The sequence below is a fragment of the Pipistrellus hanaki genome (genome assembly GCF_964339955.1).
Source record: "Pipistrellus hanaki genome assembly, chromosome: 12".
Taxonomy (NCBI): Eukaryota; Metazoa; Chordata; class Mammalia; order Chiroptera; family Vespertilionidae; genus Pipistrellus; species Pipistrellus hanaki.
In genome coordinates this window covers 19,214,819-19,240,206 of record NC_140514.1, presented here as the reverse complement: position 1 = coordinate 19,240,206, position 25,388 = coordinate 19,214,819, and the positions used below count along the sequence as shown (strand labels likewise).

The following is a 25,388-nucleotide window of genomic DNA, read 5'->3' as shown; positions in this document are numbered from 1 at the left end:
TGGATAATGAGAGACTTAAAACATTTTTTTAATTAATCCAAGAGAAAAAAAACCAACTTACTAGCATGCTTGTCTGCAAGCATTATAAGCGTGTTGGAAATATCTCGTCGTCTATAGAAGCATACTACCTTTGCTTCCACGTTGCCAGTTGCAGTCTAAGAAACGAGAAAAATAAAAGTCATCTGTACTGAGCATTAAATTCAAATAGTTTATAAAACAAAACCAGATACAGCACAATTATAAGATCGCTCTCATTTACACTGTGCCAACCACTACTACAGAATAATCAGAGAGCTAAAACACTCAAATAAGGATGAGCAACATTTATTCCAGTTCCCAGTAGAACTAATATGTCAAACATAAAATAACTTTCTGGCATCAATTATAAAGTGATCAGACCGTTTTTAACAAATGGAGCCAGACACAGTTAAATCTGATTAGCCTTAGGAAACTAAATCCCAAAAACTTCAACAGCCATGAAAGAATTTATTTAAGACAGTTACACATATCTCCTTTAAAACCACTCCCAGAAGCACAGGCGAAGAGTAAAATCGCCCAGCCCTCTCCTGAACACCCCACAATGGACTGATGATGAAGCCCTGTAGGTAGAGCACAGCCATCATGCAGGATGGGCCAGGTGACTTGGAAAAGCACTGTCCAGCCTGAGGGAGTCTATGAACCCATCATAGTCAATAATCTTAGCGGTACTTACTTTACCTTCTCACAGGAAAGTATTAAAAACCTTGAGTTATGAGCACTGACGCTCTTATTTCTTTCTGACTACAGTCTAGAATACAATCAATATTCAGTTAGGTTGTAATTTACTGCAGCTGGGGCCCAGGCCCGAACACTCCTATTCTTTATGAATTCTGAGAGCTTTCAAGAAGGTCAATCATTCATTATAAAGTTCCTTGTAAAAACATATAGAGTACAATAAAAGGCTATTGTGATTTCCGATTTCAAACACATTTAAAAACAAATTTTCAGAATTTCTCTGGGCTTACAGATATATTCAAACATAAAGAAATAAGAATATATACTTGCTGCAGTAAATTTGTCAATTTTATGAAGTTTAGCAGCAGTTTTAGAGTGAAAAATAGTCTTATAGAAATACTGCCTCTTAAAATTGAAATCGTATTAAGTCCTAACCAAAGTGTTTCTATATTTCACAATATTGTGATTGAATATATCCTCCAGAAATAATGATCCAGCAATCTGCTAAAAGAGCAAGCCAATATTTCCAAGTAAATAAAATCTATCAATTACTTCAATTATAAGCTCTTTATCATTTTTGTCTTCTTGACATAAAAGTATATTAAAAACCCAAAACAAGAGTTTCAAGGAATAGTTTTTCTGTATCACCAGTGAGTTCCTTCCTTAGGAATACTTTACAAAGCTAATTAAAATTCTTATTTAAACATGCTTGGGATGGAAAGGCATAGTTCAAAATAAATATTCTCTTCTGGACTATGTACAAACTTGGCTATTAGGTAGTTTAAGACTACATTATTCCTCTACAACACACACACACACACACACACACACACACCCTCAAGCATCCCTCTAAAGCTGAGCTACCAAAATGTGGTCCAAGACCCAGTCCACACTGTATATACTATCTAATAAAATGAGTACAGTATTGAGAGTATGTGTATTATAGCATTAGAGAGTTGATTTTATAGCTGTTGAACCTAACAATGAAAAATGGGACCTTGTATTTTTATAAGCCTATTTCAAATTTAACTTTTCTGCCTTTTTAATTTTACAAAAGCAGTCTGAGATAGTGAAAACTCTACCACAAATAGTTTGAAAAGCACTGCTCTGTGGCCTAGGTTAAATAAATCCTATTCATATTCTTTGGTTATTCACCAAAATTTAACTTGATTGATTGTAGAGAGGGAGGGGAGGGGAGAAGAGAGAAAGGAAGAAAGAATAAAAGAGTGAGAGAAAAAGAAATATCAATTTGTTGTTCCATTTATTTATGCATTCATTGGTTGATTCTTGTATGTGCCCTGACCAGGGATTGAACCTGTAGCCCCAGGGTATTGGAGACGATGCTCTAATGGGGATGATGCTCTAACTAGTTGAGCTACCAGGCCAGGGTTCCCCAAAATTTTTGAGCCCTTCCTATGTGCCCAAGCACTGAGCTAAGCACTGCAGATACATGGTGCCTGCCCTCACTAAGCCTCCCTCCAGCAAGCATGGTCACTTGTCATCTCCTGTCACAATCTTCCAAAACCCAGTGATCTTGTCCCTCGCCTGATTAGACTCCTTCACCAGTTCCCCACAACTAACATAAAGGTAAAACTTCCCTGACAATATTCCCAGCACAATTTCCCTTTATTTCCTCCTCTCCCCCCCAGACTCCACTTCTCACTCACCCATGGAGGCAGGAAGTACTAATACAACCTGTTGCGGAAGAGACAGAAAAAGTTTCATGGATGAAATGAGGTGGAGAATAATTGTATAAAAGTTCCCAAAACTTTTCCAGAAAAAATGAGGCTAAAATATATTACTGTAATTTAAAAGCAAAAACAAAAACAAAAACAAAAACCTGTAGTCTAGCTTTCAAACTAAGCAAGTAACGTTTTATTTTTTTATTTTAAAATATATATTTTTAAATTTTTTTTTTTACAGAGAGGAAGGGAGAGTTACACAGAGTTAGAAACATCCATGAGAAAGAAACATCGATCAGGTGCTTCCTGCACACTCCCTACTGGGGATGTGCCTGCAACCAAGGTACATGCCCTTGACCGGAATCGAACCTGGGACCCTTCAGTCTGCAGGCTGACGCTCTATCCACTGAGCCAAACCGGTTTTGGCAGCAAATAACATTTTAAATAGGATCTTTTTTAAAAACCAGGAGCCAGCATATAAAAGTACATTTTGTATAACAATGGTGATTGACAGTTTATCCTAGGAATTTGGTGTGTTTTTTTTTAATTCTATTTAGATAGTTAATAAAATAGGTTAATGTCTCTTCTTCTTCTGGCTTATCAATTATATATCAAGTGTTCTTAAAATCATTATTTGGATTGTCCAATCATGTTAATTTCCCCCCACTTTGCAAACTCGACCTCTTAATAGGCAAGGCCTTCTGGAACACTCCTGTGGTCTCTTTCTCACAGCTACCTCTTTCTCATCCTCTAGGCCTCAACTTCAAGGTCCTTAATATCCTTCCTTCTCTATCGAAAGGAAGTGACCTCTATTATTCCTTATGCAAGGCTTTTGGTTATTTCTCTCTCAGAAATTAACACTTCATCACTATTTTCTTTTTAATATATTTGTATTGATTTCAGATAGAATGGGAGAGGGAGAAAGATAGAAACATGGCTGAGAATCACTGATCAGCTGCCTTCTGCACACCCTCCGCAGGGGACTGGGCCCACAACCCTGACCAGAAATAGAACCATGACCTTCTGGTTCATAAGTCAATGCTCGACCTCTAAGCCACACTGGCTGGGCTATCACTATTTTCTTTATGCCTGTTAACATCTTTTCATGTATCTCCTTCATGAGAACACAGGCTTTATGTAAGCAGGGACCATGGCCATATTGTTCACTATTGCAGTGTTTTTCAACCTTTTTTGGGCAAAGGCACACTTGTTTCATGAAAAAAATCACGAGGCACACCACCATTAGAAAATGTTAAAAAATTTAACTCTGTGCCTATATTGACTATATATAAAGTAATTCTCTTGAATAGGAATCAAATAAACACAAAGAAAGTATTTTATAATTACTTTATTATGAAATATTAAGTAAACAAAATAGTGAAAAATTATAAAATTCTTGTCTTGTCTGCACCTACGGCACACCAGGCAACATCTCGCGGCACACTAGTGTGCCGCGGAACAGCGGTTGAAAAACGCTGCACTATTGTATCTGAGCCTGGCATAGCCCCTAGGACATGATAGGTGCTCAAGAAATATTGGTTTAATGACTTATTTAAAATGAGGTATCTTTACCCTTCACACCCATTCCTCTTGGGGTGGATCCCATTACAATAAATTAAAAAAAATAATAATAAGCCGAGACCGGTTTGGCTCAGTGGATAGAGCGTCGGCTTGGGGACTGAAAGGTCCCGGGTTCGATTCCGGTCAGGGGCATGTACCTTGGTTGCGGGCATATCCCCAGTGGGGGGTGTGCAAGAGGCAGCTGATCGATGACTCTCTCCCATCGATGTTTCTAACTCTCTATCTCTCTCCCTTCCTCTGTACAAAATCAATAAAATATATTTTAAAAAAAATAAAATAAAATAATAATAATAATAATAATAATAATAATAAAAAAATATATATATATATATACACACATATATATATATATCTCACACCGCTTCAGGTACTAAATATATATATATTTAGTACTTAACTGGCCAATCTCCTGAAGGTACTAAATATATATATATTTAGTACTTAACTAGCCAATCTCCATTTCTGTTTACCAATACTTCATCCAATCAAACCCATTCTTGACATTAAAGAAAATCCCATTCCTCAATTCTGTCATCTCCAGCTCCCAAAAGGTAATTATTGTATTAATGACTCTTTGCTGAAAGCAGAGAGGCAGGGAGAAGGTGAGGACTGGTGGGGACCTGGGGGTACTTTTGAAGTGCATGATAATATAAAGGGGTGCAAAATGACCATGCTCAAGCTCGATGTATAACCCAGTCATTTAACCACTGTGTGCCTCACGACTACAATGCATAACGCATCTTCCTTAGAGGTTTAAGGCTATTGTGAGGTTCAACAGAGGTAACAAATGTGAATCCCCGGATATTCTGCTTCCAGAGCATCATGCTCTGATTTTTATAAATTTAGCACAGCTACAATTTCCTTCATGTAGGATTATCTGGCTGATGTCTGCCTCCACTTTTTTATTTTTGTTCGTCCCTGAATTCCTAAAAGTGCCTGTCTAAAAGTGACTGGCAAGTAGCAGGTTCTCAGAAATATCTGTAAAACAAGTGAGTCGAAATACTTTGTAAACAATAAAACTATTTACAATTATTAACAGCAGACATTTGAGAAATCCATTAATTCAACAAATATTTATTAATGCCGTAACCACGGGCCAGCCAGGCACTGTTCTAAGACACTGGGGATGCACGGGTGAACAGAGGAAATCATTACCCACCCTGAGCTCACATTCTAGTTTGGGGAAACAGCAATGAAAATAGACACATTAATTCAGCGTATCAAAAGGTGATAAAAGATATGGAAACAAGAGCAAAGTACAAGAGAATGGTAACAGCTAAACTGTCGCGTGTGAGAAGCAGTGAGACTGCGTGGTCTGCCATGCTTGGAGCCAAATGAGGGAGGTGCAGAGCGGCAAGAGTGGAGGTTCCCATCCACAGACTGATCCAGCCCTGAAGCCACTGTCATCATTTGGCGGTGGTCACAAATACTACAGAAGCTTTAAAAATGCAAGACCCCTAGCCCTAACCTGAATGGTCCCAGGTTCAATTCCAGCCAAGGGCATGTGCCTTTAGGTGGGGACACATCCCCAGTAGGGGGTGTGCAAGAGGCAGCTGATCTATGTTTCTCTCTCATCCATGTTTCTAACTCTATCCCTCTCCCTTCCTCTCTGTAAAAAGTCTATATATATATATATATACATACATACATATACACACACACACACACACACACACACACATATATATATATATATAATTTTTTATTTATTTATTTATTTTTTTAATGCAAGGCCCCTGCTGTAATCCCAAAAGAAAACCAAGACCTCAAGGTTTGTAAGACAGGAGAGTGTCCTTGATCAGACCTGGCTTCCTGAGACTCAGAACTGCACCAGCCCCCAGATGGCATTTTGGGGTAAAGTTCTCAACTAGAAAGCCCCAAGCATTCTAACACTGTGACTTCTCATGAGCTACACAAATAACCCTCAGAGGGGTGTGGAGGAGACCAGAGCATCATTAGAAATCTATGGTTCCTGCCGTTGACGGCCACGTTCATGTGCCTCCTTTGTAAATGCTCATCTGCTACAGTCCTAAAGCTTCCCTTGTCCTTGGACACCTGTGATCAGAGAAAGTTTTATTTACTTGGACCTGCGCTACAAAACCACTTTGTATTATACTCCTTAGTCATGGGCAGAATTTTACAAATTCCCTTCAACGTTATCTTTCCTAGCTTCCTCCTTCTAAAAGCTGGAAGAGGAAAAATTAACTCACTAAAAATTATGACCCTAACTATAAAAAGGGACTGAATTACAGGAATGACCTGCTCTGAGAAGCTCCGAGCAATCTGAAGAAATCTGCCGACATTAAATATTCAATAACATTTAATATCAGAGGCAATTATAAAAAAGGCAAAGAATATTTAGAATCCTGCATAATTCTGTAATCTGAGGTCTCTAATTCCAGAACGTTTGAGAAAGTAAAATCACCTCTTACGCTCTTTACCCAATTATCTTCGATAGAAAAAATCATTTTTTAATATTAGCATCAAGGACACGCAATATACCTTGTTGAGTTCTTCTATCCTCCTGATTAGGTACGGGTTGCTGGAGGAATTCTCAAAGTAGACATAATCTGTAATTAAAGAAAGTAAAAGAGCTTTAATCTTTTCAAGAGAAAGTTCACATCTGTGAGTCTGTGACTTTGCATATTGGGCAATTCACTCTCAAAATGAAGCCTGTAATTCATTCCCTGGTAAAAGCAAATTTAGCAACGCAACCTTCATATAGCCTCTCCTGTGCCTGCTATTCACTGACCCTTATTTCCCTGGCATTTTTTCATTTCAATTCGTGTCTTATCAAGTTCTCCTAGACGCCTGTTCCACACATGTCCTTTCTCTAATGGCAAAGACACCTCATGTCATCATTGAGTCGTCAGGGCTGACTAAAACATGTGTCTCTCATACTGTGAACTGCTTCCACATCTTTTCCCCTCCAATCCAATTTGCTTCCCACAAAAAAAACTATTGACCTAAGACAAATTCAGAGCATCCTGAAAGGCTTGGCAGCTCCAAGTGCATTTCAATCATCAACTTGGAAAGAAAAGAGGAAAAAATAAAATCATCAGGTGAGCGGAGCAGGTGAGAGGAAACACACTGACAAACTTTCCCACGGTTCTATCTCATAGGAAGATGCGGGGAAAGTGGCGGGATCCCTTCCATGTGTCCTTTTCTTTAATATCTTTTACCCTGTGTGTTCCAGATCCACTTTAGGATCTTGCTTTTATTATTATTATTATTATTATTATTATTATTATTATTATTGCTGCAGGTTCGCAACAACCACCACCAAAAAAAGGATAAAACTGTTCAAGGGTAGCTCTTGGCTCCTGCCTAAGAAGCCTCCTGCAAACTCCACAGTGTGTGTGTGTGAATGTGTGAGTGTGTGTGTGTGTGTGTGTGTGTGGTGTGTGTGATGTGTGAGTGTGTGTGTATGTGTGTGGTGTGTGTGGTGTGTGTATGTGTGGTGTGTGTGTGGTGTGTGTATGTGTGAGTGTGTGGTGTGTGTGGTGTGTGTGATGTGTGTGTGTATGTGTGTAGTGTGTGTGTGTGTGGTGTGTGTGTGTGAGTGTGTGTGTGGTGTGTGTGATGTGGGTGTATGTGTGTGTGTGGTGTGTGTGTATGTGTGTGGTGTGTGTATATGTGTGTAAATGTGTGTGTGTGTATATGTGTGTGTGTATGTGTTTGTGGTGTGTGTGGGTGTAAGGGGCTGAGGTCTGGCTTGCAGCTCCCCGGTCTCTGCAGAGCGGCCTCTGCGAGGCGGGCGGGCGGCCCCTCCGTCAGGGCCCGCTAATGAGCACAGAGCAGCAGAGGCGCCGCACACCGACAGCCACAGATCTGAATTATTATTTCCCGGCGGCAGGGCGGGCGGGGGAGGGCTGGGAGCAGGAGAAAGTTTGTTTGACCTTATTCCTCTCCCGCCGAGGCTGGCGAGGCGCGGCGCGCACCCCCGCCCCCGGCCGCGGCGCCCCGCACCCACCGCCGCCCGTTCTTGGGGTGCGGGGGGGGGGGTCAGGACCGGACACGGAGGGTGCGCACCGGGCGGAGAGGAGGTGCCGGGCCTGTCCCCCGCCCGCAGGCCTGGGTCTGCCGGCCCCACGCCCGCACCCCGCCTCGCCCGGAGCGGGTGGGAGATGGGGCGCCGTCCCCACCCTCCCCCTCCGGCCCAGGGGCCGCCCGGGAGCGCCCCGGTATGGGGGGCGGGGGCCACGGCCCCGGGGAGTCGGCGGCGGGGCGCCGGGAGCGGGCCCCCAGGTGCAGGCCGGGCCGGGGCGCGGGGCGGGAGGGGGGGGGCGAGCGGACAGCGGCGGGGGGGAAGGGGAGGGGAGGGGAGGGGGCGCCCCGTCCCCCTGCGGCCCCGGCCGCCACCCTCCGGGTCCCGCTCCCCCCGGCCCCCCGCCCCCCCCCCAGCCCGGGCCCGCGGCGCCCCGCGGTTGGGGTGAACTCGCCGGCCCCCCTCCCCGCTCCCGGAGCCCGCGCCCCAGCGGCCGGGCCGGGCCGGGCCGGGCCGAGCCTTCCTACCTCCGACCCGGTACATGTTGGCCGCCATGTCCGCCCGCCCGCCGCCCGGAGCCCGCGCCGAGCCCCGCCCGCCGCCGCCGCCGCCTCAGCCCGGCCGCCGCCTCCGCTGCCGCCGCCGCGGGGGGAGGGGGAGGGCGGGAGGGGGAAGCGGGGGGAGGGGAGGGGAGGGGAGGGCGGAGGGGAGGGGAGGGTCAGGTGCCCGCCCCCTGCCTGGGGCTGGCGGGGCCGAGCGGGCGCCGCGGTGGGTGGGCGCTGCGGGGCGCGGCGCGGTGGGCAAGGGCCGGGGTTTGGGGGGGTCTGGGTTTGGGGGGGCCCGGGGTTGGGGGGGGGGAAGCTGGCTGGAGGTGGCGGCCCCGAGGACCAGGGTCCTGACCCCGGGACGCCTGCACTCGCTAGCGTGGGCCCGGGGCCATTAGAGCATGGCGGGGGGTGGGGGGGGGGAAGCAAGCGGTCCCCCTCTACGGCGCCCCGAAGGCCCCACCCAGGGTACCCCCAAGGGTACCCTGTCACCTGCCACCCCGAGACAGGTCTGCACCCCCACACGAGCCCCGGGAGCCCCAGGAGCTGGGACCCCCAGCACGCAGGTGCTGGTCTGGGTGCAAACACGCGGCTGCAAAGAGGTGCGCGCGGCAGGGCGCCCGCCCTCCCGGGGACGAGGGGCGAGGCCCGGGGCCACGAGGCTCCCCGCCGCCAGGTGCCTCCAGCTTCCCCGCGCGGAGGCCCAGCTGGGACCCGGGAGGAGGGGCTTCCTTCCGAGGCCAGGCCGTCTGCATGGGCAGGTCTACCCGCGGTCACCCCAAAACCGAGCCCACTCCCCACTCCGGGAGGTCTGGCCTCTCCACAGACCTAATGTACTGCGGGCCCCACTGGGAGAAGGGGGTGGGGGAGGGTGCCCTTTGTTCGCCGCGGAACTGGGGCTCCACAGTTCATCACCACCACCCCACACACACAGTTCATCCCCACCACCACCCCCAGGAGGGCATGCTGTCAATCAGCTTGCTGTTGATGGTTGGACTGTTCACTTCTGTGTGAGCCTAAAGCTTTTCTATGGTTATTATTTTCCCATGCTGATTCTTAGTCTAGACAAATCCCTGTTTGCTCGGCCTTCATACCCTCACCGAAATAAAATATTAAAATTTAAAAAAAAAAAATTGAATCTTAGCTGGCTATATCCCTCAACTGCACACAAAACAACTTTCTCGAGAGAAGCCAACCCGTGCCAAACTACTCCCAGACACTGTTGTATCATAAACATGAAGATGATCCCTCACTGTTAGGGGTTGTTTGGAGTTTCTGGTGATTTGCAGATCCGTGGCGTTGACTCTGGCTTTGCGTGTTTGCCCGTGGATGGGATATTTGTGTTGTGCACTATTATTACAAATGATGGAGGTCAAAAGAATAATTTTCTAAACAACTGAGGCGAACTGAAAAGTAAAAGGAGGTTAAGTGCCTTTGCTTGGAATTACCTTGATGGACTGTGTGACCCCAAGATTCTTCATCTATTAAAATGAGGACATGAATCAGACTTCACAGGTGGGTTGAGGAATCGGTTGTGAAGATATCTGAAAACACTTTTGAGGAGCACTATGCAAATAACCGATGTCTGTTGCTTTTCTTAAGAGAAGAAATTCAGCCGAAACCGGTTTGGCTCAGTGGATAGAGCGTCAGCCTGCGGTCTGAAGGGTCCCAGGTTAGATTCTGGTCAAGGGCATGTACCTTGGTTGCGGGCATATCCCCAGTGGGGGTTGTGCAGGAGGCAGGTGGTCGATGTTTCTCTCTCATCGACGTTTCTAACTCTCTATCCCTCTCAATTCTTCTCTGTGTAAAATCAATAATATATATATATATATATATATAACTTCAGGAAGTTTCAGATTCCCAGGAGTTTTAGACCATGTGTCCCATGGTGAGCCTGCATCACCTCTTTGACTCAGAGGGGGGGAAAAAATAGTGTTCTGAGATGCACACAGCATAGCTGATGATCCCACTAAAAGTATACTGTGACTTGTCTGATATCACTCCATTTCTAATCTGACATGTAAGTGGGTTGAAGTCACCCAGTATACTGGCAGCAGGCAAGGACTTTGTCTGTGAAACTTCTATACCTCCTAATAGCAAAGAGGTATGGACATAAGGGAGTTCAGCAAATGTTTTTTAGACTGCAAGAATCCCTCCAACCAGACCAATAAGGGTGGGAAAGCCGGTACATTCAGAGAAAGCAAGGGAACCTCAGCCTCCTCTGCTGCTTAGTTCAGACCACAAACATCATCAACCAGCCCGAACTTCACTCTTAGCGTAGCTGTTTAGCTTTAAAATCTTGAACTAGTTCCTGAACCCTCTGAGTTTCAAGTTCTACAAAATACAACTAGTAGCCAAAACCGGTTTGGTTCAGTGGGTAGAGCGTCGACCTGTGGACTGGAGGGTCCCAGGTTCGATTCCAGTCAAGTGCATGTACCTTGGTTGCGTGCACATCCCCAGTGGGAGGTGTGCAGGAGGCAGCTGATCAATGTCTCTCTCTCATCGATGTTTCTAACTCTCTATCCCTCTACCTTCCTCTCTGTAAAAAATCAATAAAAATGTATATTTTTTAAAAATACAACTAGAGCCAAAACCGGTTTGGCTCAGTGGATAGAGCGTCGGTCTGCGGACTGAGAGTCCCAGGTTCGATTCCAGTCAGGGGCATGTACATTGGTTGCGGGCACATGCCCGTTGGGGGGTGTGCAGGAAGCAGCTGGTCGATGTATCTCTCTCATCGATGTTTCTACCTCTCTATCCCTCTCCCTTCCTCTCTGTGAAAAATCAATAAAATATATTTTTTAAAAAGTACAACTAGTGATTGACACCTACAGCAAATGTCCGTGCTAAAAAGTAAATATATAAAGTGTTCAGCACATGTTAAGAGCTTCATAATTATTAGGTCTCTTCTCTGGGCTCCAGCCATCCTTATTACAAAGAAGTGTTTCTCAAGACCATGCCAGGAATCCCAGGGCCAATCCAGCTCTCCCAGGGGTAAAATTTCCTAACATGGCTGTTGTGATTAAAGGACTAGATAAGGGATTGCCTAAAAGCCTGGAACGTTCTCTGAGTCAATCTCCTAGCGTCCCACCATTTAGCCAAACAGGAGTGGACCGCAAGAGAGCTGTAGATGAGACGGCAAGTTGGTTTTTTTTCAACTTGATGGTGTAGGTTTTTTATCAATGCCAAGTCTAGGAGCTTGGTGGCCAGACTTACTAAAGGAGCTCAGGGGTCTAAAATGTAATAACAGTAATCTTAAGCCCAATGTTTGTGTGTTCTATGATTTCTCTTTTTTTTTTCTCTCTCTCTCTCTCTCTCATTAGCTCATTTTGTTATTTAGTAAAACTCTTTCAGAAGAAAAAAAAAATGTTAGCCTGTTGCAGCTATTTGAGGAGGTCCTGGTTTTTTAAAGGAGGAGGATTTTGTCCCAGGAGAAAGGCAGGTATGTGACAGCAAGAATCAAAGCAAAGGAGCCCCTAAAGGAAAGGAAACCAGAATCTGGAGAAGCTTCTCCAGGCATGGAGCTTCTCCTTCCACATATCTCTGCTAAACACAGGAAAACCGGGACCAACCCCAGAATGTCCTGCTTTTTGAAAGTGTGAGTTTTAGGGTTCTTTGGTTTCCTCATGCCCTCAAAAGGGAGCCAGCTCAGCGCTTTGGCTACAACCACAAGGAGTTCCCTTCTCTAGTGACCTGTGTCTAGGTAGGGAAAAGGAACTAGATAGAAGTCCTCATGGGAGCATGGATAAGCCCCGGGAAGTTTAACCTAACTGGCACTTCCCTTTTTTAACGTTTGTAGAGCTTTTCGTGTAAGTGAGAGCTGGCTGGGCCGTATAGGGTGTGGGACCCGACCGGAAAAATGATCCTAATGGGCAGTGGAAAGCATTAAAGGGGTATCTCAGGAAGTGTTTATAATAAATAAATAGAAATGACTCAGGCTTCAGCAAAGGGATTAAGTGGAGATGAAGCAGGATATTAAGAAGCTAGGAAAATTCCTTGTCAAATGGAATGGAGAAACTCAGATATCAGATGCAATTGGCCTCATCCAGCACCCTGACCTTCTTCCTCCTCCTCCCGGCATGACCACTCCCTTAAGAATTAAGCCCTCAGGACAATGAGGATCTGATCGGCATCAAATAACCTTAGGAACAAAGCCTCGGGTCTGTTGACCACAGACACAGAGTTTTTGTCAAACTAGAGATAACATCTAGGCCTCAGTTGTGTTTCTGATCCAGGCCCAGAAGGGCAGCAAAAACATGAAACAGCGCCACGCTGGCATCAGGAACATATGCAATAACCCAACTGGTAGAGACCACGACCCTGACTCTATATGCTCATTTGTAAAAAAAAAAAAAAAAATATATATATATATATATATATATATATATATATATATATATATATATATGCTTTTATTGATTTCAGAGAGAGGAAGGGAGAGGGAGAGAGGTATAGAAACATCAATGATGAGAGAGAATCATTGATCGACTGCCTTCTGCACACCCGCTACTGGGGATTGAGCTCACAACCTGAGCATGTGCCCTCACAGGAAATCAAACCATCACTTCCTGGTTCATGGATCTATGCTCAACCACTTAGCCACACAGGCCAGGCTTAGAAAGGGGTCCATGTAGTAGGAGGTCCTGAGGGCAGTTGACTGAAAATTACAAGTTTGCCTTCTACTGGACTAATTGTGGGTAATGTCAATAGTCTTTCATTTACATGAATATAGAGACCTGTGTAGGCTATGCTTCCATTTTAAAAAACAACTTTTTTATAGCATCACATTCTTCAGATGCTGAGAAATAAACCAGTGTAAACACAAACACTTGGAAATATGAGTTAAAAGCAGAATGAGATCCATTAAAAAAATAATAATAATAATAAATAAAAATAAAAAAAATAAATCCTTAAAAAAAAAAAAAAAAAAAAGAACAGAATGAGGTCTTTCTAAAGAGCTGATAAGTAAACTGCAAGGACCCGCAGGGCCCACAGGGTATTTCAATATATACAGCTTCCGGGCAGGGTCCCTGACCACATCTAGTTATGCAATGCAAAGTGATAGAGGACTCTGTGTACAATCCAGAGTCAGCAGTATAAGGTTCACAACTTTACACTGAATTTTTGTTTGTTTGTTTGTTTGTTTGATTTCAGAGAGGAAGGGAGAGAGATAGGGAGATAGAAACATCAATGATGAGAGAGGATCATTCATTGGCTGCCTCCTGCACATCCCCTACTGGGGGTGGGGGGATTGAGCCCACAACCTGGGCATGTGCCTTTGGCTGGAATCATACCTGGAACCCTTTAGTCTGAAGGTTGACACTCTATCCCCTGAGCCAAACCGGCTAGGGCTACATTGAATTTTTTTATGCTCAACCACTGAGCCACAGTGGCCAGGCTCTATACACTTATTTTTAAAATATATTAGGGAGATAGAAACATTTTTCAATAGAAAATATTTTAGGGAGGTAGAAACATCAATGAGAGAGAAACATTGATCAGCTGCCTCCTACACACTCCCTACCAGGCACCAATGTGCATGCCCTTGACCAGAATCAAACTGGGACCTTTCAATCCGCAGGCTGACGCTCTATCCACTGAACCAAACCAGTTTTGGCTCTATACATTCATTTTGATGAATCAGCATCAATGTTTCTAACTATCCTTCTCCCTTTCTCTCTGTAAAAAGTCAATAAAATATATTTTAAAAAAATTAAATTATATTTTAAAATATATTTAATCCTATCTAACAAAAGAGCAATATGCAAATTGACCATCATTCCAACACACAATATGGCTGCCCCCGTGTGGACACAAGATGGCCACCACAAGATGGCCAACAGGGGAGGGCAGTTGGGAGGGACCAGGCCTGCAAGGGAGGGCAGTTGGGTGTGATCAAGCCTGCAGAGGAGGGCAGTAAGGGGTGACCAGGCCAGCAGAGGAGGGAAGTTGGGGGCAACTGGGCCTGCAGAGAAGGGCAGTTAGGAACAAACAGCCTGGCAGGGGAGCAGTTAGGCATCAATCAGGCTGTCAGGCAGAAGCAGTTAGAGCCAATCAGGAAGGCAGGCAGGTGAGCAGTTGGGAGCCAGCAGTCTTGAATTGTGAGAGGGATCCTAGATTGGAGTAGGTGCAGGCTGGGCTGAGGGACACACACCCCGTGTGCACGAATTTTGTGTATCGGGCCTCTAATAAGTAATAAAAGGCCAAGGCAACTCTCTGAACAGCCCTCTCAAATCTTCCCTTGAGGATATTTTCACTTCTCATGCTAAATAAACTTCTTCAACTTCTTCTTGTGCTAGAGATTTTGGCTCTGAATTCCTTCTTTACTCAAGAACCCGGAGCTGACATCGCTGGTGACATAGAGAGCAGAGAGGCCAGGCCAGATCGATCAGTTGAGTGGTTGGTGAGAAAGGATGATGGCTTGACCTAGGATACAGTCAGTGGGAATGTGAGAAAAGCAAATGGGTTTGAGAGAGATTTAAGAAGTAGGAGCTACAGGATCCGGTGAATGTGGAGAGGGATGGAGTGAAAGGGTAATATCAAGTTATAAGCAACTGGGTGCAAAGAGGTTCAATTCAGTGTGTACAGAATACAGAAAGGGAAGCAAGTGGGGGGGGAAAAGAAATAGTCAACAGGTTCAGTGTTAGATGAGCTGCATTCAAGATGCTTTTGAGAACACCCAGGTAGCTATTTCCTCTTTAGGAAAGAGATGGGTGAACAGGCCTGAAGTTTAGGAGAGAGACCGTGGCTGGAAATGCCCTCTTCGAGTTACCATCAACACAGAGACCCAACCTGTCTTGTCTAAGGAATAAGCCAAGCCCTGGCCCCAGGGGAAGAAGCAGGTTCCCTGAGTCCTTCAGCTTGGTGAAAACAGGTTTAGCAGGTCCGGGTTCAGAAGATCAGAGACCAGGTCTAAATGTGCAAACAAGCAGGGCATGGGCAGAGAGGCATACAAGTCATTGACCAAGACAGATGGTGAAGATGAGGGAGAATGCCCCAGGCTGACCATCCCACAAGGGCCTGCAGATTTCTCAAAGATAGTTTTGCTCCCAGTTCTAGAAAAGCAGCCAAGGTGGAGGGAGGAGGGAAAACAGAAAGAACAGGAGAATGGATTTAACACAGCATGAGAAAGCAAATCTATTTTTCTACCTCTCCCTTTTGCCTCTAAGATGGTAGTGGGTTGAATGGCAGAATCCCAAAAGATATGCCAACTTGGAACTATGGATGTGACCTTACTTAGAAAAAAGATATTTGCAGACAAAATTAAGGATCTGGATATAAATTTATCCTAGATTAGGCTGAACCCTGAATCCAATGACAAGTGTCCTTATAAGAGACAGAAGAAAAGATGCAGGGTGAAGAGGAGAAGGCCATGTGAATGTTGAGGCAGAAACTGACATTATCTAAATATATAAAAGGCTAATATGCTAAGTGTCCAATGTCCAACCGGCCACTGTGACACACACTGACCACCAGGGAGCAGATGCTCAATGCAGGAGCTGCCAAGCTGCAGTGACTTGGCAGAGGGTTCTTGGGCGACACGTCCTAGAACAAGAGAGGAGGGAGCCCAATTCTTCGTGGGACTGAATTCTATCTTAGGTCGTGGGTTATGTTGTTGCTGGGGCACTGTTGGCCCCGAATCTGGTTTAATGCATACTTGCATTTGCATTCAACACCCCGTAAGATAGCAACTTTTGCAGAGTGACCTTTTGTACTCTGGGACCCCTCAGGGGATGTCAGAGAGCTGATTTCAATCCAACCCCTGCAGGCCAGACAGAAGGACCTCACCTGCCAGAGGGACCCTGCTCACTCTGAGGATGCTGGGGAGGGACCACTGAGGGGGTTGGCTCCAGGGCGTGTCTGGCCCATCTCTCCCAGTCCCACCCTGCCAACCACCTTCTAATTAATTTCCTTTCAATGTGCACAAATCCATGCACCTGGTCACTAGTGAAGTTACAAGTAAGGACAGACAAAGATCATAGCAACCACCAGATAAAGGGGAGAGAGAGAGAATCCTCAGAGCTCCCCAGAAGGAACATTCCTGATTTCTGACTTCTAGCCTTCAAAACTGAGAGAATAAATTTCTGTTGTTTGAAGTCACCTACTTTGTGGTAATTTGTTACTGCAGCCCTAGGAAACTAGTATGGATATATCCTCCACTCAATTTTAAATAAACATAGGTTCAGCCTGAAAACTGAGCACTTTATGCAGAGACTAAGGGACTCTGAAACAGAATAAAAGAGAGGCCCTGGCCATTGTTTCTCAGTGGTTAGTTTTGGTTTGCACACCAAGGGCTCAAGAGTTCAATTCCCAGTCAAGGGAATGTACCTGGGTTGCAGATTTGATCTTCAATCTCTCTCTCTCTCTCTCTCTCTCTCTCTCTCTCTCTCTCTCTCTCTCTCTCTCTCTCTCTCTTCTTTCTCTCTTTTTCTAAAAATATCAATGGAAAAAAAATATCCTCAGATGAGGATTAACAAAAAACAAACAAACAAACAAACAAACAAAAAACCTAAAATACAAAAACAAAGGTTTCCAATAGAATGGTAGCTGTCATGGCCAATGGAGATGTATTTTGAAGATAGAGCCAACAGTTCTTGTGGAAGAAGTGGATGTAAGAGATGAGAAGACAAATTTAAATATTTCTAAATATTTGTTTGAAGACTGACAGCTATCAGAGGGGAGTGGGGATTTGGGGCTGGGTGAAAAAAGTAAAGAGATTAAGCAAAAACAAAACAAAACAAAACTCACCAAACAGCAGTATGGTGATTACCAGAAGAAAAGGGGTAGGAGACATTTATAGGGGAGATAAATCATGATGGAAGGACACTCGGGCTGGTTAACACACAATACATATAGAGATGATGTATGATAAAATTGTACACCTGAGACCTATGTAATTTTATTAACCAATGTCACCCCAGTAAATTCAACACAAATGTATAAATAAATCAAATTTAAAATCCTATATAATAAAACCCTAATATGCAAATTGACTAAATGGCAGAATGACCAGTCACTATGATGCACAATGATTACCAGGGGGCAGACGCTCAACGCAGGAGCTACCCCCTGGTGGCCAGTGTGCTCCCACAGGGGGAGCGCAGCTCAGCCAGAAGCCGGGCTCACAGCTGAGGAGCACTCTCCCGCCTCCAGGGCAGCACTAAGGACCCCTCAGGGGATGTCCACCAAGGGGTCCAGACAGCAAAAGGGCATAGTCCAGGCTGAGAGACTCCCCCCACCCCCAGTGCACGAATGTCATGCACCGGGCCTCTAGTAAATAAATAAATAAATAAATAAATAAATAAATAAATAAATATTTGTTTAGAGGAATCAAACAGACAACTGGATCTGGGTTCTGGAGCTCTGCACAGAGGCCCAAACTTTAAAAAAAAAAAAAAAAAAATGCAAATTTGGGAGTTACCATTGTGTAAGCAGTCTATGAAGCAGGGGACTTGTCAGATCACCAGGGAGATAGTGTAGATGGAGAGAGGAGGGACAAGCCAGCACTGAGAACAGAGGTTGGCTCTGTACCCTGTCTATACCTGAGTTATTACAAAACTGAGCCCCATCCCCTTTTAATTAGCTTGGAGTGGCCCCCATTCTCAGTTTTAAAAGAAAACTCTCAGGCAATTCTCATGTGTGCAGCCAAGATGGAGAGCTACTCATGTAGTGACCAGAAAGAGGAGAGCCACAAAGGGGGAATGTGGGAGCAATGAGGGAGGCAGAGAAAAGCCAGAGGAATACAGACCCCCGAAGCCAAGTAAACTTGGGCATGGCAAAGTGCCAGTCATTGGAGACCGACTCCCCTGCCACCTTTCCTTTGGTGGCTCCTGACTGTCCAGGTTCTAGGCAGCTTGAAACTAATTGATAGGTTCTGACAATAGATATTTTAAAAAATATATGTTTTATTGATTTTTTACAGAGAGGAAGGGAGAAGGATAGAAAGTTAGAAACATTGTTGAGAGAGAGACATTGATCAGCTGCCTTCTGCCCACCTCCTACTGGGGATGTGTCCGCATCCAAGGTACACCCCCTTGACCAGAACCGAACCTGTGACCCTTCAGTCCGCAGGCCGACGCTCTATCCACTGAGCCAAACCAGTTTCAGCTGGCAATATGTATTTTATTGTGTAGATGACTACAAGGGCAGGCAGGTGGGCTCATGACACTCCAGAGACTGAGGGCTGGAGAATTTTATATATATATATATATATATATATATATATATATATATATATATATATATATATTTCATTCATTTCAGATAGGAAGGAAGAGGGAGAAAGAGATAGAAACATCAATGATGAGAGAGAATCATGGATCAGCTGCCTCCTGCAAGTCCTTCACTGGGGATCGAGCCCACAACCAGGGCATGTGCCCTTGACCAGAATTGAACCTGGGACCTTTCAGTTCACAGGCTGGCGCTCTAGCCACTGAGCCAAACGGACTAGGGCCAGAAATTTGCTCCTTTCATCAGATCCTTTTATCTCTATCTGTAGGTTTGTAGCAGCTGTACTTTCAAAAAGGGACTGAGAGGGGAGTTTATTTGTCCTCTTGATTTCAAAAAGGACAGAAAATATTGGAGGACTCGAAGATAAACTTTGAATTTACTGGATAAATAAATAGTTGTTTAAGTCTTCTTTTATCCCTGCAAAGTTTTGGAAGAAAAAAGCATGACTATTACAGAGCTGTCCCAAGAAAACTTTTATGAAGCCTGGCCAGGACCACATCGTTAGTGGCAACCAACACAGCATTGCCCACTTAATTGCACGGCTCAGCGTGCTGAGGAGCTTGCTCCAAGGAGAGGGCACCTGGAGGCAGTTTAACCTTTTTGAGGTTTTGGCAAAGGACACCCAGGACCTGTCCAGTCAAATCCCGTCATCATCATTTCTTTTCTTTAAGAGGTGACAAAGTGTCCACCTCCTGGAAGCCCCAACCTTCTCCCCACGTAATGGGATGAAATCTGAACTAAGTTCTTGGACTAGAGCACATGTGTCAAACACAAGGCCCGCGGGCCAAATCCAGCCCGCCAGGCCTTGAAATGTGGCCCGCACCGCGCTGTCATCACTGCACTCCGCTGTCAGTTTATGACATTGTCATTTTATGACTGTTCAGTAAACCATTCGGCCCGCGATTTAGGCTGGATTTTAGATTTTGGCCCCTTCTCTGATTGAGTTCGACACCCCTAGACAAGAGGGCAGAGCCCCTGTGAAGGCCAGAATTCTGGAGGCAGAGGGAGAAGAGAAGGTTCCAGCATTTCATAAAGTCTCCTCATTTCTCTGCCCTCGAACCCAGCTGCCTCCTTCTCTCTCTGGTGTCCTTGTCCTCTGATGCACACTCACTCGGAGTCTAGGTCAGACCTCTCTAGGTGGCCCTGAGGTCTCTCTACCGGGTCAGAGCAACTTAGAAGCCAGAGCTTGAACACCCACCCTCACACACACCTCCATGGCCCCATGGGGATCTGGGCTGCAGTGGGACTGCTTGCCTGTCGCTATGGCACCCTCCAGGAGTGGCTTTGAGGCAGAGCCTTCAAGACTGACTTTTCTGTTTTAGTCCAGCCTCTCCCACAGCAGCTGCAGCAGAGGGCAGGCCCGGAGACTTGAGGGATGGAGCGACTCCCAGCCGGCGGCCTGTGGATGCATTATTTATGATGCTGGTGTCAGCATGGCTCCCAGGCACCAGGGGAAATGGAAAAGGCACTTGGGCCTGTGCTGATTAAACTAAATATTTAAACAGGAATCAGGAATTGAGGCAAAATCCGTTTTTCTTCAGTAAGGCAGAGAGCGCCACAAATGTCTTCGAGGCTGGGGACTTGGTAAATACCACGCAGATGATGAGGAAAGGCTGGGAGAGTTGATCTGTGGCTCTCCTGCACGGCCAGTCCCACCCAGCTCCCTCTCTTGAGCGGATCTGAAAGGTTTGCAGGCTACTTGGGAGTCAGAACAGGGGAGGGGAGACAGGGAAGGCAGAGTAATGGTCATAGCCACTGTGGGAATGAGATTAGGAGAAACCAGAACAAAGTCAGGTTGGATTCGTGCCTCTGGCTGTTATTTCTCCAGTGACTGCCATTTCCTTGTCTTACAAGATCTGTTCTATGGCATTCACCCACGTTATCACTCTTACCTTTAGATTAGCTGGAAGGAGGATGGGTGGATGTTGGGCAACCATGAACTAAAACTCTTGTCTTGATTCTTATTTTTTATTTTATTATTATTTTTTCTTTTTTAAATATGTTTTTATTGATTTTAGAAAAAGAGGAAGAAAGAGGGAGAGAAACATCAGTCAGCTGCCTCCTGTATGCCCCCTACTGGGGATTGAGCCCACAATTGGGCCTGGGCCCTGACCAGGAATCAAACCAGAGACCTCTCGGCACATGGGTCTAAAGTCAACCAACTAAGCCACACCGGCCAGGGCTGTCCTGCGTTTTCTTATCCCACCTGAGACAAGTCTCAGTCAGGAAGACGATGTCCACCCACTGCACACAAACACGGAGGAGACCCTCCAGAGAGGACACAAGGACACCTGGCCCCCCTTTACAGAGACCAGAAATCCCCCGATCTGAGGAAAGACAAGATCCCAAAAGGAGATTTCCCGGTGGAAAGAAACAGCGGTTGTTTACTCTAGCTTTTCCCACTGCATTTTCTCCTTCCCCGTGGGGTTCCTCACTTGCATTTCCACAGTCGTCACCTTCCCCGGCCCCCCAGAGATGCCTTTTTCTCATCCCAGCATGAACAAGTGCCCTTTCCCTCCTTTCCTCTAACGACAGCTGAGACAGGCCCTCCTTTTCAAAATTAATTTTTACAAGGACTTGGGGGAAATAAAATAAAATAATTGCAGAAAATATAAATGGATAAGTTCAGGTCAATATTTTTGAGGTTCTTGTACTTGGTCAATGTGCTGTACCCTGGGTTACCTTGGATGAAATAGCATTCTGGTTCTCAAGGGGTTCACTATCCAATGGGAGAGGCAGGCATGAGGATAGATAAGATATAACCGAATAAGGGCCATAATACCCTTGAGCTGGAAGCAATTAATATAGTTGCTGTAAGGGCAGGGTATGTCAGAGAAGGACTGAAAAAAAGGTAATATTTGATCTGGACCTTCAATTAAAACATGGACTTTGTCTGGGAATGTGTCAGAAAGGACATTCCAGACAAAGGGAACTGCATGTAGGTGGTAGTACATGCATGACCTATGAGAACCAATAGCAAGTTGGTTCAAGGCCAGATTGTAAAGGCCTGGAGTGCCAAGCTAAGGAGTGTGACCTAAGCCTACAGGGACTTACAGGCAACAAGAGTACATAGGGTGTCGCCCAAAAATGTATGCACACTGTAACAGAGGATAGCTCATTTGTAGGTCTTTCTTTTCTGAACTAACCCATTGGAATTAATTATTCAGAGTGTGTATACAGTTTGGGGACACCCTGTATTTGTATTTAAGAAGCATAGTAGTGCCCTGGCCAGGTAGCTCAGCTGGTGAGAGTGTCTTCCCAATACACCAAGAATGCAGATGCGCTCTCCAGTCAGGACATACACAAGAAGCAACCAATTAATGCATAAATAAGTGGAACAACAAATTGTTTCTCTCTCTCCCCCTCCCTTCCTTTCTCTCTCTAAAAATCAATCAATAAATTAAAAAATTTAAAAAAGTATAATCACCTGGCCAGTGTGGCTCAGTTGGTTGAGTGTCACCTCATGTACCGAGAGGTTGCATTTGGATTCCCAGCCAGGGCACAAGCCTGAGTTGCAGGCTCAATCCCCAGAGGATCAATGTTTCTCTCTTTCAGTGTTTCTCTTTCTCTCCCTCTCCCTACCTCTCTATCTAAAATCGATAAAAAATTTTAAAAAAGAGTATAGTGGCTAACGTGGCATGTTGATTTATGTAAGAGTCTCCTGTGAGTTTGGCATAAATATATCATGCTTCTAGACCTGCAGAGCTGACAATAAATACAGCATGAGCTAAAATACTGCCAACCACCCTTTCCCCAGCTGCTGGTAAGGTGCTCGGTTCTCTGATGAAGCGAAGGACACGTTGGGGTGAGGCCCTCCCTTCATCTGGCAACCAGCACCGCTCAGGGCAACCCTGGCCCAGCACTTGCCCACACCTTGGCGTCCATCTAGGAGCTCACCTGTATCCACTCAGCCTTATCCTGCATGAGGATGAGGTGGCGGTGAGGGAGGATAAGATCAGTGCCCTCATTAAAGCAGCCGGGGTAAATGTTGAACATTTCCAGCCAGACTTGTTTGCAAAGGCTCTGGCCAATGTCAACACTGGGAGCCTTTTCTGCCACGTAGGGGCTGGTGGACCTGCCCCCGCAGCTAGTGCTACACCCGCAGGAGGTCCTGCCCCCTCCACCGCTGCGGCCTCAGCTGAGGAGAAGAGGAAGCAAAGAAAAATGCACCTGAGGAGTCTGATGATGACACGGACTCTGGTCTCTTTTACTAAACCTCTTGTGTAACACATTCAATAAAAGAGCTGGACTCTGAAAAAAAAAAAAAATACTGCCATCCTATACAACAGGTAGGCTCCCAACAAGACAATTTCAACAGAGAAAAGTATTTGGGAAGACAAGGGATCAATTAGAACTACAGCTAAAGTTCCATTCTTTTATATTGCTGTTATGGACTGAATGTTTGTGTTTCCCCATAATTTGTATGCTGGAATTCCAATGTGAAGCTCTAATACTATTGTGATGGTCTTAGGAGGTGTGTGTGTGTGTGGAGGGGTATCTTTGAGAGGTGATTACATTAAGGTGAAGTCTTTAGGAATGGGGTTACTACACCCCCCCCTTTCTCTCTTTCTCTCTTTCTTTCCTTTTCTCTCTCTCTCTCTCTCTCTCTCTCTCTCTCTCTCTCTCTCTCTCTCTCTCTCTCTCTCTCTCTCTCTCTCTCTCTCTCTCTCTCTCTCTCTATATATATATATATATATATATATATATATTCTCTCTATTATTATATATATAATCTTCAGCTGAAACCAGTTTGGCTCAGTGGATAGAGCATCAGCCTGCGGACTGAAGGGTCCCAGGTTCGATTCCAGTCAAGGGCATGTACCTTGATTGGGGGCACATCCCCAGTGGGGGGTGTGCAGGAGGCAGCTGATTGATGTTTATCTTTCATCGATGTTTCTAACTCTCTATCCCTCTCTCTTTCTCTCTGTAAAAAAATCAATAAGATATATTAAAAAAAAAAAAAAAAAAAAAAAAACTTCAGAGAGTTCTCTTACACTCTTTCCTCCATGTGAGGGTACAACAAGAGGTTGGCACTCTGCAACCCACAAGTGGGCTGTCACCAGAATCTGACCATGCTGTCATCCTGATGGCAGACTTCCAGCCTCCAAAACTGTGAGAAATATATTTCTGTTGTTTATAAGCCACCCATTCTATGGGGAAGGCCAAAATGACCCAGACATGAGGAGAAGTGGTATTTATTACCAGAGGACCCCTCCTGTAGGTTGGTCCCCACTTCAGATATCCCAGATGTCTGAGGTTTCAGGAGTCCTGGAGGATGAGATCAACCCAGGACCTAGAGAATTCTATCAAGGGGAAACAGATGAAAATATGGGGGCTCCTGAGAGAGGAGATTATTTAGGCTGAAGAACTTGAGAGAGGTAGTTACTCAGGCTTGTGAGACTTTTAGATGATGGGAGCTTGGAGCTTTTTAGGAACCTGGGATCATCCACATTTGAAAAATCTGAAGATTGAAGTTGTCCAGGCCTTTGAAAAATTAAATGAAGAGATAACAGATGGTAAATTTTTAAAAAAGAGCCTGGTTGGCATGGCTCAGTGGTTGAGCATCAGCCTATGAGCCAGGAGGTCATGGTTTGATTCCCATCTAGACACATGCTGGGGTTGAGGGCTCCATCCCCAGTGAGGGGGCATGCAGGAGGCAGCCAATCAACGATTTTCTCTCATCGTTGATGTTTCTATCTCTCTCTCTCTCTCTCTTTCTCCTAACTTCTCAGAAATCAATAAAAAATATATTTTTTAAAAAAGGAAATATTGCCTTAACTTGTTTGGCTCAGTGGACAGAGCGTCAGCCTGCGGACTGAAGGGTCCCAGGTTCGATTCCAGTAAAAGGCATGTACCTTGGTCGTGGGCACATTCCCAGTAGGGTGTATGCAGGAGGCAGCTGATCGATGATTCTCTCTCATCGATGTTTCTGACTCTCTATCCCTCTCTCTTCCTCTCTGTAAAAATCAATAAAATATGTTTAAAAAAATAAAAATAAAAAAGGAAACATTAAGCAGCTTGAAAAGAAATGAGGGGTAATGGTTGACCAAAATTTATAATAGTCCCAAGGATGTGGTCCTATGTTCCCTCTGCTGTCTCTCTGTGGGCACTAAAGATAGGTGAGTTTGCAATGCCAGGTAGTGAAGCTCTGATCCACTTTCCTGAATCAAGTACAGAAACACACATTTTAAAAATTAATTTGTTCATAGAGACAAGGCTTAACATTTGCAAAATAACTTAAAAAGACTGACAAAAAGCTACAAAATATATTACCATGCATTACCAGGTGAGTAGTATAAACATGTAGGGGATACAGAGGTGAGAAGATTGGCTATAAGCTTGGCGCCCAACAGTATTTAACTCTGAGGGCAGGAAGTGGCAGGCCCGTGAAAAACTGATTTTCTGCCCTGGCTGGTGTGACTCAGTTGGTTGGGCACCCTCCCATGCGCCCAAAGGTTCCGGTTCAATTCCCAGTCAGGGCACGTACCCAGGTTGTGGGTTGGCCCGTACAGAGGCAACCAATGAATGTTTCTCTCTCACATCAATGTTTCCTTTTGACTCTCTCCCTCTCCCTCTAAAATCAATAAAAACATATTTCTAAAAAAAAAAATTTAATTTTCTTCTGTGTACTTAAACGCTGTTTTTGCAATT

At 45.1% G+C, this 25,388-nt stretch overlaps 1 protein-coding gene across 5 annotated transcripts in view; it reads right to left on the bottom strand.

Annotated features, from left to right (window-relative positions):
- MTA3 (metastasis associated 1 family member 3) overlaps window positions 1–25,388 on the bottom strand; it is a 166,672-nt gene that overhangs the window by 106,871 nt on the left and 34,413 nt on the right. For 4 of the 5 annotated variants that reach the window (XM_084901521.1, XM_084901522.1, XM_084901523.1 and 1 more), the window contains exons 1-3: window positions 8,493–8,602; window positions 6,480–6,547; window positions 62–155 (exon numbers count right to left, since the gene is read on the bottom strand). In XM_084901521.1, coding sequence (XP_084757647.1) covers window positions 62–155; window positions 6,480–6,547; window positions 8,493–8,520 — 190 coding nt within the window. In that variant the 5' untranslated portion in view covers window positions 8,521–8,602. Of the gene's footprint in view, window positions 1–61; window positions 156–6,479; window positions 6,548–8,492; window positions 8,603–25,388 lie in introns of those variants that run through there. The other variant, XM_084901524.1, reaches the window with a different exon arrangement.